The sequence below is a fragment of the Diadema antillarum genome, unplaced genomic scaffold (assembly GCF_040938485.1).
Source record: "Diadema antillarum isolate AM-2024a unplaced genomic scaffold, OU_Dant_1.0 seq00001810_RagTag, whole genome shotgun sequence".
NCBI lineage: Eukaryota > Metazoa > Echinodermata > Echinoidea > Diadematoida > Diadematidae > Diadema > Diadema antillarum.
Genome location: NW_027272485.1, coordinates 1 through 14,334, shown reverse-complemented (window position 1 = coordinate 14,334; position 14,334 = coordinate 1). Strand labels below are relative to the sequence as shown.

The window sequence follows — 14,334 nt, the reverse complement described above, 5'->3', positions numbered from 1 at the left end:
ATTGGGCTCAAAATGGAAGATATCATAATAGTTGTTAAAAAAATCTTACGGAGGACAAGTAATGGCTTTTCAAAGATTAACGTCCTTAGTAAAGCTACACTTACTACATTCTTAAAAATAATACACAACTCACATCAGTTTTGGGGCGCTGTGGCATAGTGGATAAGACTCCCGACTCCCGATCGGAGGACCCGAGTTCGAGTCCCGCTCAGCTCTTACGTCTTTGGACAAGATGTTTTTACCCACAATGTCCCTCTCGACCCAGGTGTATAAATGGGTACCTGGCAACGCTAGGGTAATAATAATGGCAGGGCCCTCTGGTAGAGCAGTGACAACACTGAAGAGGCTACCCTGGATAAATAGGACATTATTATTATTATTACAACTCATAAAGGAATCATAATAATCCCATGCATGTTAAATTTGCCTCAGATAACAAAACTAACATCAAATGACTAGAATGGCAAAATGTGCCTGAATATCGCTCGTAAAACAAGGAGTTAAGGAATTTCAAATCCCATATTCAAATGGCGACACTTCTGATAAGTCAAAACTGCAAAAGAAGTTGCGGTAGCTTACAGTTGTGATTGCCTCATAAGTGCCCCTGCAGACGAGTCTTCCAGCATCAAGATCCGATTTAGAAATTAAATCAGAAAGAAACCCGGAACCAAATATACAAGTTCTTAAAGGGGCATTCCAGACGATAAATTTCACATCATGTAGTACATAAATCAATAGCTCCATGTATAGATTCGTGGAATTTATTGTGGTCCTCGAGCAGAGAAACCAACAAACTGAAAATCTTAAACAAATTACACTGAATAGTGATGATGACGTCAGAGCCTCACATATTTCAAAAATGTAGCGGTGTAATTCCATTACAATACTGCTTGCTCAACAAGTTCACCTGTGTAGTAGAATCTATGCATGCCTTCTTCTTTTGTTCTGCTTCCTTGAGCCCCAACTCACGCATTCTTATGGTGAGGCTGCCATGTCATCATCCTTGTTCATTGCAATTTGTTATAATTTTTGAAAATATTCTCATTCCTTATCCCAATCACTATAAATTCTGCCACTCTGTACTCAGGTTAACTAATTTATAGTTGTTCAAATGTAAAAGTCTGAAAATCATCCGGAGGTCCCCTGTAATGAAATTATCAGGGTGTGATAACCTGACCATGGTTGGTCGCAAGTAGTTGTCAAATTCAAAAGTCCAGTGGAAGAACCGTAACAATGGTAACGCGATAATACCATAGCCTCAATTCCGGTTCATTTTATCTTCTGACCGGAACCAAGACGAAACAGGTTATCTGCACAAATCAAACAAACTTGAGTTGATTTTCGCACCGCGTGGTTTTGACTAATAAATATTTACACCAAATGTTTCAGCATTTACACAAACGTTTTGCTTTATACACATTAAAACACATGCCTAGGAAAAATTGGTTCAAATTTGCACCTTTACCAGTGTCACATACGGAAGCACTTTTACGGGTGCAACTTTGCACCTTTCAGACCAGAAAGGTGCTCCCAGTAACACTGGTCTGACAGGACCACGTGCAAAGTTGCACCAATAAGGGTTCTCTCACCGTGACACTGGTACAGATGCAAAGTTGAACCTATTTTCATAGAGTGTAAAATTATCATGTAAACTTTTCGACGAGATAACGATGATACATAATTATGGTTGAAACAAGTGCAGATCAGTTCGTAAACCTAACTTTACACTTATCAAATATCCTCCACACATAATCCTTTGGCAGATCTGTAAAAATAGTGTGTCCGCTAATCTCTCTCGCAGTTGCTGGGTTCAACATGTATCTACCCGCCCCTTGGTACAAAAACTTGGGGTCGTGGTTTAGCCTAGCGCCCATTTTCTCGAGACACATACCAACGAAAACATCCTCAAAAGGGAAAAAGTGCTGCGTGAGCGCCACTTGGTAAATTGACTCCATCAGATCGGAGGACATTATGTAGCCCATTCCCTTAAAATAGTCAGGAAACTTTGACTCGGGGTAGTATTCGCTGGTGAGGAAGAATTTACTCCTACTATTGCGATCGACGCCGGGATCTTTGTGGACAAACCCAGTGATGAAATTTACGCGCGGGGAGGAGTTTACGATGTCCATCATGCGTGACTGATTAACGGTAGTGTCGTCATCTATTTTCATGACAAAGCGGGCGTGTCGGCAATAATTTGTTACCCACTTCATTCCCATGACTGTCTTGCGAGTTAGGTTCAGATACGAGTCGACGAAGCTCTCCTGCACAATATCTCCATGGGCAACAGCTTCCTTATCAATGTTTCCCTGGATGATACTGTCGTCCGTCCTGCCAAGCAGAAACACGGTTTTCGATCTCGCCCTGTCAATGGTAGGCCAGTTCAATTCGTTCCCAAACGATCTCCGAATCGCTTCGCGACGACCGAAGTTCTGAGGCGCAGTCGCCACGAAGAACAACAAGTAGATGCCGGCTCGCGTGCCGTTTTCGTGGAAGCAAGTCCTAGACGGGTTGTGGATGTAGGCGTAGTTGTGCCGGTCGATCGGCTCTGAGAGATACTTTCCCCTTCTTTTGATGACAATTTCAATCGCTGCAGTGGCGTTGGTTCTATTTCTCCTGCCGATGTCGATGTTTGAGCTTATGTTGTTCCTCACCGTGGGTGATGCTGCCAGCGAAGCCCGCGTTGCCTCGTTTCCAGATCCATATAGAATTTCCCTCATGCAAGAACAGTTTTTCGCGGCTTCTTTAAGGCGGGATATGTCAAAGTCACTGTGACGTCTGGTCAAGTTAACTGAGTGTCTGCGAAATAGCACCATCCGGGCTAGCGCCAAGGAAAAGAATACAGCTCCAGCAACGAGTAAAAGGATTTGGCGTATTATGAGCCGTCGCATCTTGACTAAATCTTTCCAAACGAATGAACCAAAAACAAAATAAAGTTACAAAACTAACAATCCAAACGGGCATCTGGTAGGTAGATAAGATTTCTTGACAAAAAATTAACTACACTCCTTAGATCAACGTCGACGCATGATTCATAATGCAGAAAAAAAAAGATGATTTCTGTCCTCACGTATCACATTCGCACGACGTTAGTCGAGAGAATTATTGTTGACTCTTTTCTGTACGCCTCGGATAGATGGGTAAACAGCATGAACGGAGAATTTCGTTACTTAAGGTTGTCTGACCACACGTGTATTGAGGATGGACACACATTATAGCGTCTTCTTTCACGGACCAATACAACTTCTTTCCTTTTCTTTTCTTTTTTTTTTTAATCTGGCCAAAGAAAATCAAAGTTAAGCTGCTCCAGTGGCGAGCGACAACAAAACAGAAGACGTCCGCTGAAAACAGACTAAAATCTCTTTTCTCCTTCCACGCCTTGAATGGAGCGCTCGAAGGATTCGCAAACAGTGATGTGTTGACCAGCGGGACGGCGTTACGTAATTCGTGTTTTGTGTGACCGGTAGCAGCGGGAGCTCTTGTAGCGATTCACCTGTAAAACGGAGCAGCTACCAATGGCTAGCACGGCTCTGTCCTGTCCCCACAGCGGCTGGTACCATAGAGCTGTCTGGATCTGGCCCCTCGTGGTCCCCTGCTTTGAGACAGAGAAAGATAGAATATAACACAACAAAATGATGCACCGTTCAAAGCCATATTTATGAACTGTTTAATTTGATTTCTGCGTTTTCTCGAAATTGTTTAACAATGACACAAATCATACTTTGATGTGATTGTATACACACAGACAGATTAATATACTAGTACATTATTTGTCATGACAAGAATAAATTGGAAACAGTCTATTTTGCAGTTTTGTATTTAGTACTTTGCGAGCAAATAAAGAGATAAGATAAGAAGTACACTTTGTCATAGTCACTCAATGATAATACTCAAAGAATATTGCCGTAGCAAAGAATTTGATTTGATTTGATTTGATTTGATTTGATTTGATTTGATTTGATTTATTCATTCTCCGTATGGCAACATTTACATTTTTTTCAACATAATCAAACATAATGATATACAAATATGAAACTCATTATAGCTAGTTTCAACAATTTCAACAATTTTGATTACAAATGCATTTAAGACAACATTACAATACATGTGTTACGAATTACCATACAGAACGGTCGCCAATAATAAGCTATAAGCTTGACCCTTTGGCAACCGATAATACAATACGTTAATGCAATAACGTATTGTATTAGCTCTAACATATGCTTCAGTATATATCTCGTCGTAATAACAGAAAGAAAAAGAAAAAGTGTCTTTTTCTCCAGCAAGTCAACATAGATGATGTCAGACATGCTATGGAAAGCTGTTTTATCAAAATTATCAAAATCAACTTATGTCAAGGCATATAAAATTCTTCAAGGGCGGACAGATGAAACATTCGCTTTCACGTCAAAAAGACCGTTGTTGTTATTATAAGCAACATTATTTTCACTTGTATGTCAAATCCAAACAAGTAAATATGGGTATAAGTAAAAGCTCCTATTGGATGTATATTTATGTGTGCAAATGATACAATGTTCAAACATATTCATAGACCGCTATGCAGGAAGATAGATGTGTGTATGTGTGCGTGTTTGTGGATGTGTGTGGATATGTGTCCGTAGTTATCAATGATTTCATCCTTGACTTGTATTGTGTATTTTTTATTCCCGTATATGTTCTAATAAGTGGTACAATTTTATGATGTATATTATGATTCAACATATTCAAGAGATATATGTTGGCATCTGTCAACATTTCCTCGTGAAAAATATACAATTGGGATTAATTTATAACTGAGTTTTTATCCTTGTTGGATAGACAGATTATTTGCAGTATAATTACTAGTACATTGAAAATTAATTTATTTTTTAATCTTTTTTTTTTCATGTTAAACCCAGAGAGATTAATTCATGAATATTTTGAATGAAATTAATAAACATCAGGGAAAAACAAAAAGTAGTTATAGAGAGCCAGACTTTACTCTTAAGGTGCTAGTCAATGTAACACCAAGAAATTTAAGAGAATTATAAAACATTTAGAAATTTGAATCTATTTTTAAAGACAAATTACCAGTATCCTGTTGCACACCCTTCGTTTTAAAACGGATGTATCGTGTCTTTCTAATATTCAAAAATAATTTATTTTTCTTAAACCATGAAGATAATTATTATATAAACTAAAATTTTGTTCATATTACAACAGAAACAATAGAACACACACACACACACATTATATATATATATATTTATATACCTCATAAGTGAGATTCGTATCACTCATTGGTCAAAAGTATATCACGTGACAAGGTGTAGTCCCGTCTATCTTGCCTTAGGGTTTTCATGTAAGTGATAGAAAGGCAAAACCCTCGTGATAGAAAGGCAAACCCCTCGTGATAGAAAGGCAAAACCCTCGTGATAGAATTCGTAAACCCTCGTGATAGAATTCGTAAACCCTCCGCGACTTTTGTACACATAACAAGTACACTAGACTTCGCGCGCGGTGTCCGCAACCCCTCCACCGTGGCCCACCCAAGGCAAGGACGTTCACTACGCGCATCGTATAAACACATGCAAAATCATCGCACTATTAGCGCACAGCAGGCATACGTTTACGTGGCATGGTGATCGAGCGCTCCTCCGTGATTTGAAGTGAGCTGGATCAAAGATCGTACACTTTGCAATTAGAATTTCTTAGGATCCCGAAGCAGAGACAAATCTCAGCATGTTGAAAATATCGAATTAAAAACACGAGCGACGGGAAACTGGATGTATACTGTAATCTTCTGCCAAGATTTTATGCACGAGCTCGCCGAAGGCCGTGTGACTGTGAGTGAGTACAATGTACCGTGCGTACTGGGTAGTACGAAATGCACGAAAACCATGCCAGCAAGCGCAGGCTGTGGCCTGATTTTAGGGCTAACGTTTAGGCCTAACAGTTAGAATTTACTTCTTATTTGCCTAGCCCTAGAACTTCGTTAAGTCTTAAACGATGAGGTATATAAAACAAATATTAACTGCTCTGTATTCGGATGGTGGTGGAAATTATCACTCCCTCGGTGCTTTTCATACCGACCCTTCCATCACCCCTCGGCTAACGCCTCGGGGTGATAGAAGGGTCGGTATGAAAAGCACCTCGGGAATGATAATTTCCACCATCATCCTCATGAGCAGTCAATATTTGTATAATATTATATACATATGCATGTGTGTGGTGCGCATACAATATACATATTGTCAATTAAGTACTCTTAATGTACAAATTGTTATGTACGAATAATATGTGTGCACATTGGTTTGATTTTAATTCATTTCAGTGCGTTTTGTAATCCATAACGAACTTTATTATGTATCTTTATAAACATTATAACACAAGCTTTCATATATTCAAATATAGCTAACATTGGTTTGTTTCACTGATAGTTTGAAGAGCAATTTAATTTGCCTGCGAGTGTTCATACGCCACGTATCTCTTCATTAGTACACTTGACAAACAAACATAAAATATCAGTCTCACGAATTAGCAGTGTAAAAAAGGGGGTAATAGTAATATATACAGGGCTTGGAGAGCTTATAAGAAGTTATTCCTGCCATCAAATATAGAAGCAATTAAAGACGATTTCCAGTCGAAAAAGAAAAAGGGATTATCATCTGAAAGTGTTCAGCAGTAGGCCTACTGACTGGCCAGGCAGTTGTTAGGACAAACAGGTTTAATAACGCGTTAAACTTACCTCTCCAAGGACCGGACGCCACTGACCATTCAGAGCCGCGACAGTCTCTGGTTGCCCGCTTTTAACTAATGTCAAACAGGATCTCACATTCATAAAAACAGAGAAGGAACATTGTACAATGGCCGTTTCCTCTTTTAGGTGGCAGCTACATCAGCTACAGCACACCTTCCGTATAAAAAGTATGTTTGCACTTTTGTCGTTTCCAAGCCGTGTTGGCAAAGGGTGCGGTTTTCCAGAAACTCGGGCGTACTACACAATGAATGTACATTTTGTCCTTCGTGTCGCCGAGTGACTGCAGAAGATATATGAGCGCATATATTCTTGCCTGATTTTTTGTCTCGCTCCCTCTTTCCTTTTGTGCAGATGACCACGTCAAGACACCGCACGAAACCGTACAGAAGCAATTCAATGAGAAACTCGCATCTTTGCCTCTTGGTGAAGACTGTGTCTACATTTCCCTCCACCCCCCCCCCCCCCCCTCTCTCTCTCTCTCTCTCTCTCTCTCTCGTTCTCAATTTCTTTTCTTTTTTTTTTACAACGTTGTTGCTGATGTACGTAACTCCAGTTTGCCATTAAAGGGATGGAATCGTTTCGGTAGAGCCCTTGGCTTCAGGTTTGGCTTTTTTTTAGATAATGAGAAACCTATTTGGAAATCTGAAAGAGCATGTAATATCAAGAGGAACATCATCAGATAAACTTAGAATAATCCTCTTAGAGTCGTATTCTCTGTAATATTTCATAAGCGGTTTTTTTTTAATCTTTTTTGTATCTCGCAAAAAGTACAAAAAACAAAACTGTCATCATAATCATCAATGCCATCCCATTATAAAAACATAAGACATGAATCGGACACCACTTTCTAGATTTGCAGTCGTTGCAGTAATCACGTACATTCGACTGACGATCGCCAGTAACCATCTCGACCTACCAAAGTTTACACAGAATGCTGCAAACAAATCGTATTAATTGTACGCCAACTATCATAATCCACGGGTATCAGTCACCGCGGTACAGTCTGTACCTCGTTTTGTAGGATTAAAGTAAGAGTTCACACACATAGACACCACAGATGAAAACGGAAATCAATACAGTTGTCATGACACGCTTAAAATATCTACGAACACCTTTCATTTTTATCGTGGCATATTATGAGTGTGAATGTACCAAACAAAAACTACTTTTAGCTATACAGTATAGCAGTGGTCAAAACGTATTGCACGAAGAACCATCACATGTAGACTGCATGCATGGGCACGGAAATCCTAATACTGTATAGTTGTGCTGCTGTCGTTGTAACGGATGAGCTTCGTTATTCCGAAGATTCGTTAAATGGCAAGTTCTCCTTCATAATAATAACATGAGGATTGAGATAATGTGGCAATATAAGTAGAACACTACAGTGAAAGTTTGAGGAAAATCGCACTATCCCTTTAAAAATTATGAAATTTTAAAGTTTCTTCGCAGTCACTGCTTGATAGGAAGAATACTACAGTTGATGATGTTACATGCGTAGAACGATTATAAGACAAATATAAAGGGTATTCCACAAAATTTCACTTCTTAAAAAATAGTAAAAATTTCCTGAACTTGCAACTGAGTATGTAATGGGTAATATTACTCCCCCTGCCTCAGTTTGAAAGAGGCAAGTCATGTGTTATTTTATTAGAGAAAAGTGAAAATATGTTGAATTTTCTTTTATGTTTTCTTTATATCGCTCTACACATACATTATGACTTCACAAGTTGTAGTAGTCTTCACATCCAGCGACCGCGGAACTGAAGCTTCAAAAATTCATAACTTTTGAACGAATCATTGTCCGATTTTCCTCAAACTTTAACCAATATAATTTTTATAGACAAAGTTTTGTTTGTTTGGTTAGTTTTTTTTTCTGTTTATGCATAATGTTATGAATGTGAAGCGCACAGAGACTTATGCTTGCATTATGCGCTATATAAGATGTTATTATTATTATTATTAATTTTATTATTATTACTTTTATTATTATTACCATCATCATTATCATCAATATTATCATTATCAATATGTTCTACTTATATTGCTGCATTGTCTCAATAAACATACTTTTGAAGGTGATCTTGTCCTTTAACACGAAAATGGTACAAAGTTTCATTACTTGTACTTTGAAATCACATTGTACTTCGTTTACGAAAACACACACACACACACACACACACACACACATACGCACATATTATTCATAAAATGATAAGTATACCTAGATCCTTGCTAACCTGAAAATAAAAGAGAGTTCCCTATACATGTACAATCCTAAAATTTGTGACATTATTCGAAGACATTTCACATTTTCTTCTTCATTTAACTGGATATCATCAATGGTATTAATCCTTTTTCGGTAGATTTGCATTTCTCCTAGTAGTTCGAAAGTCGCAATCTCGATTTATTCTCTCAATTATTTCTGGAAGGCAAAAATACTGGGGTTTTCCATAGTTTCAATAAGGGGGCTTGGTATAGGATAATCTCAGCATATTGGGCAATCTGATGTAATTTCGGATAACATCCGTGATGTTGGAAAATTATTGTTGTGGTATCAATAATGGAAAGACTCAACAACGAGAAAAATGTTTGAATTGTGACAGTCTTTGCCTTTTGACGAAATCAGTATAGATTTGGTTTAACAAGTTGAAGACGAGTCCCGAGTATACTCGGGCAGGGGTCTATGGGACTTGCGTGCTGTGGCAAAACTCAGCCAGTAAGGGGAACTCTAATACAGAAACTGGACAGCAACATAAATGATGGGGCCGAATGAACTCCCTTCCAAACTTGTGAAAATACGCGTCACTTTGTACAGTATCTTCACCTTGAACCCATAATCGATAGAAATGAGATTACTCCAGCGTCTATTAAGGTTGCTTTTATTATAGATTATCGGTACCTACAAACAAATCCCTGAGTAATATAATAAGCATATATCGGCCTATTTCACTTTTACCCACTGAAGCATTTATCTTAAGCAGTTAACTCTAAGCTTCGTAGAAACTTTTCAAAGAATAAGACCTAGTCACTCAACCACAACGTGCTTTATGTAACAGAGTTTTGTGACTTATTTTCTATTAGTCCAGGCTAGGCTCCATAGAAAGTGCACCTGTCCTTGTTTTTTACATATACAATGTTTTTTGATGGTTTCTTGTCAATTCGAGGATGCTGATTCCAAATCCGATTGATGCCACTCGCGTAACCTTGAGCATTTTCGGCAAAACGCAAAAATCCAAAATGGCCGCCAGATACGCTAATTTGGCCATGATAATCCCAGTTATGTCAATTTTATGACAAATTATTCCATTCATTTTTTTTTTTATTTTTGTCCATTGAGTAATTCTACTTGCACATGCAAGGTCCCCTTTAATGAAATAATTGTCAGGGTGTGATAACATGGCCATGATTGGTCGCAAGTAGCTGTCAAATTCAAAAGTCCAGTGGAAGAACCGTAACAATGGTAACGCGATAACACCATCGCCTCAATTCCGCTTCATTATCTTCTGACCGGAACCAAGACGAAACAGGTTATCTGCACAAATCAGACAAACTTGAGTTGATTTTCGCACCACGTGGTTTTGACTAAAAAATAATTTCACCAAATGTTTCAGCATTTACACAAACGCTTTGCTATATACACATTAAAACACATACCTAAAAAAAAAATTGGTTCAAATTTGCACTTTTACCAGTGTCACATACGGAAGCACTTTTACGGGTGCAACTTTGCACCTTTCAGACCAGAAAGGTGCTCCCAGTAACACTGGTCTGACAGGACCACGTGCAAAGTTGCACCAATAAGGGTTCTCTCACCGTGACACTGGTACAGATGCAAAGTTGAACCTATTTTCACAGAGTGTATAATTATCATGTAAACTTTTCGACGAGATAACGATGATACATAATTATAGTTGAAACAAGTGCAGATCAGTTCGTAAACCTAACTTTACACTTATCAAATATCCTCCACACATAATCCTTTGGCAGATTTGTAAAAATAGTGTGTCCGCTAATCTCTCTCGCAGTTGCTGGATTCAACATGTATCTACCCTCCCCTTGGTACAAAAACTTGGGGTCGTGGTTTAGCCTAGCGCCCATTTTCTCGAGACACATACCAACGAAAACATCCTCAAAAGGGAAAAAGTGCAGGGTGAGCGCCACTTGGTAAATTGACTCCATCAGATCGGAGGACATTATGTAGCCCATTCCATTAAAATAGTCAGGAAACTTTGCCTCGGGGTAGTATTCGCTGGTAAGGAAGAATTTACTCCTACTATTGCGATCAACGCCGGGATCTTTGAAGACAAACCCAGTGATGAAATATACGCGCGGGGAGGAGTTTACGATGTCCATAATTCGTGACTGATTAACGGTAGTGTCGTCATCTATTTTCATGACAAAGCGAGCGTGTCGGCAATAATTTGTTACCCACTTCATTCCCATGACTGTCTTGCGAGTTAGGTTCAGATACGAGTCGACGAAGCTCTCCTGCACAATATCTCCATGGGCAACAGCTTCCTTATCAATGTTTCCCTGGATGATACTGTCGTCCGTCCTGCCAAGCAGAAATACGGTTTTCGATCTCGCCCTGTCAATGGTAGGCCAGTTCAATTCGTTCCCAAACGATCTCCGAATCGCTTCGCGACGATCGAAGTTCTGAGGCGCGGTCGCCACGAAGAACAACAAGTAGATGCCGGCTCGCGTGCCGTTTTCGTGGAAGCAAGTCCTCGATGGGTTGTGGATGTAGGCGTAGTTGTGCGGGTCGATCGGCTCCGAGAGATACTTTCCCCTTCTTTTGATGACAATTTCAATCGCTGCAGTGGCGTTGGTTCTATTTCTCCTGCCGATGTCGATGTTGGAGCTTATGTTGTTCCTCACCGTGGGTGATGCTGCCAGCGAAGCCCGCGTTGCCTCGTTTCCGGATCCATATAGAATTTCCCTCATGCAAGAACAGTTTTTCGCGGCTTCTTTAAGGCGGGATATGTCAAAGTCACTGTGACGTCTGGTCAAGTTAACTGAGTGTCTGCGAAACAGCACCATCCGGGCTAGCGCCAAGGAAAAGAATACAGCTCCAGCAACGAGTAAAAGGATTTGGCGTGTTATGAGCCGTCGCATCTTGACTTAATCTTTCCAAACGAATGAACCAAAAACAAACTTATAAAGTTACAAAACTAACAATCCGAACGGGGCATCTGGTAGGTAGATAAGATTTCATGACAAAAAAATTAACTACACTCCTTAGATCAACATCGATGCATGATTCATATTACAGAAAAAAGATGATTTCTGTCCTCACGTATCACATTCGCACGACGTTAGTCGAGAGAATTATTGTTGACTCTTTTCTGTACGCTCCAGATAGATGGGTAAACGGCATGAACGGAGAATTTCGTTACTTAAGGTTGTCTGACCACAGGATTCGCCAACAGTGATGTGTTGACCAGCGGGACGTCGTTACGTAATTCGTGTTTTGTGTGACCGGTAGCAGCGGGAGCTCTTGTAGCGATTCACCTGTAAAACGGAGCAGCTACCAATGGCTAGCAGGGCTCTATCCTGTCCCCACAGCAGCTGGTACCTAGAGCTGTCTGGATCTGGCCCCTCGTGGTCCTCTGCTTTGAGACAGAGAAAGATAGAATATAACACAACAAAAATTATGCACCGTTCAAAGCCACATTTATGAACTATTTAGTTTGACTTCTGCGTTTTCTCGAAATTGTTTAACAATGACACAAATCATACTTTGATGTGTTTGTACACACAGACAGATTAACATACTAGTATATTATTTGTCATGACAAGAATAAATTGGAAAGCGTTTTTGTGTTTAGTAGCACTTAAAGGGACTGTACAGTACTGGTTGAGGTAGGAATTCATGTTTTGAACATTCCTAAGTGAGATAATGAAAAGCCTCTTATGAAATATGAAAGATCATGTTACTTTAAAGGCATAATTTACCATTTGCAGATGAAACAAAAACCCAGCATTAGTGCTTCAAAATAGTTCTAAAATGTGAGTTAGGGATAGAAACAACCACTGTAAAATTTTGAATCCGTATAATCGATGTTAAGTGTTGTTAAATACACAAAATGTGAACAATAGTTATAATAAAAATGTTTCCGGATTAAACCGTCTACAGTTATGGTTTATTGAGAAGAACACTGATATCTCCCCATATTTTAGGCTTTATTGCAAAATTTTTATATGGTAGGATGTTTTGTGATACAACAAACCTACACATATGCATCAAATGTGATATCTTGAACATTTTTGAAATCACTACTCCCAAAGGTAAACTGGACCTTTAAGAAGGATTCAACGTTTATTTGATGAAAATTGGTTTCAAATGGCTGAGATATAAAAAAGTGCTAATAATAAAAGGCGACATGCCACAACTTTATTAAGATCTCTTTGTTTCACACCTTGTTTTTGGATATCTCAGCCATTTCAAGACCGATTTTCATCACATAAACTTCTGATACCCCTTTAGAACTGCATGCTCTTTGATATCTCATAGAGTGGTTTCAGAATATCTCGCAAAACGTTAAATGCTAAATCTACACCTCGACCGGAACTGTACACACCCTTTAATGACATTTCCTTAGTACTTTGCGAGCAAATAAAGAGATAAGATAAGAAGTACACTTTATCATGGTCACTCAATTATAATACTCAAAGAATATTGCCGTAGCGAAGAATGTAAAGCTCTCACATATGCTTCAGAAGGATCTCGTCGTAATAACAGAAAGAAAAGGAAAAGGTGTCTTTTTCTCCAGCAACTCAACATAGATGATGTCAGACATGCTATGGAAAGCTGTTTTATCAAAATTATCAAAATCAACTTATGTCAAGGCCAACTGAGGAGTGGGGGGATGGTCACCATCACCACGATTACAAGCCCATAACCGGACCGGCTTGGGGAGGGGGGGGGGGGAGAAGCTTGGTGCCCCCCCCCCCCCCACACACACACACACACACGCACACACTTTACAGGGATCGGATGTCCAACTCTTTTGCATGAAATATAAAGTGGGAGGAAAGTGGCAGCAAAAATATGAAGACTTTTTGTTCTTGTAGCTTTTTTTTTTTTTTGCTTGTCAGATGACTTTCGGCGGAAAATCAGACCTTAAAAGTATGAAAGCATTTTTTTTTTTTTTTAATACCTGTGAGAGGGAGCGGAACGACCGAACGGGGGGAGGGTATCCCTCTCCCACACGTGGAAGATTTTGCATTTTCAGACCTGAAATTCAGAGATCTAGTGCACACTTTTGGTGAAAATTGTGTTTTCTTTTATTTAAAAAAACAATAAGAAAATGAAATATTCACAATATATTATTGAATGACTAAATCGTGGTATTTCAGCTCTTGCTCCGCCTGTGCGACATCACTGTGAAGGCCTACTAAATAATGGGGCCTATCACCGGCGTAGACAGGATTTGATCTTAGGGGGAGCGGTTATGTGAGGGAGCGAAGCAAGCGAGGGGGGGGGGGGAGGGTATGGTAGGGGGATTTCCCCCTCCCACGGTGAAATCTTTTTGCATTGAAAATTTTGACATTTTATAGTCCAAAAACTGCCGTTTGTAACTTTATTCTTC

General features: G+C 39.3%; 2 protein-coding genes across 2 annotated transcripts; both read right to left on the bottom strand.

The window, feature by feature from the left end:
• Positions 1-1,703: 1,703 nt before the first annotated feature.
• LOC139712469 (beta-1,3-galactosyltransferase 5-like) lies at positions 1,704-2,720 on the bottom strand. Its single transcript, XM_071624285.1, has one exon. It carries the CDS (start codon positions 2,718-2,720, stop codon positions 1,704-1,706), a length of 1,017 nt encoding a protein of 338 aa, XP_071480386.1.
• A 716-nt stretch (positions 2,721-3,436) lies between these two features.
• Positions 3,437-11,686, bottom strand: LOC139712468 (beta-1,3-galactosyltransferase 1-like). Its single transcript, XM_071624284.1, has 3 exons — positions 10,792-11,686; positions 6,728-6,792; positions 3,437-3,592 (listed from the first exon to the last, which is right to left on the bottom strand). Exons 1-3 carry the CDS (start codon positions 11,684-11,686, stop codon positions 3,437-3,439), a joined length of 1,116 nt encoding a protein of 371 aa, XP_071480385.1.
• Positions 11,687-14,334: the final 2,648 nt, after the last annotated feature.

What these genes read in the sequence shown, in the direction of transcription:
- LOC139712469 (XM_071624285.1), bottom strand. Translation starts at nt 2,720, where the DNA reads ATGAGGGAAATTCTATATGGATCTGGAAACGAGGCAACGCGGGCTTCG.
- LOC139712468 (XM_071624284.1), bottom strand. Translation starts at nt 11,686, where the DNA reads ATGAGGGAAATTCTATATGGATCCGGAAACGAGGCAACGCGGGCTTCG. An exon ending in GTTTTTGTACCAAGGGGAGG is followed by an intron (nt 6,793 to 10,791) that starts GTAGATACATGT and finishes GTTTGACATTAG; the next exon opens with TTAAAAGCGGGCAACCAGAG. An exon ending in GGCGTCCGGTCCTTGGAGAG is followed by an intron (nt 3,593 to 6,727) that starts GTAAGTTTAACG and finishes GTCTCAAAGCAG; the next exon opens with GGGACCACGAGGGGCCAGAT.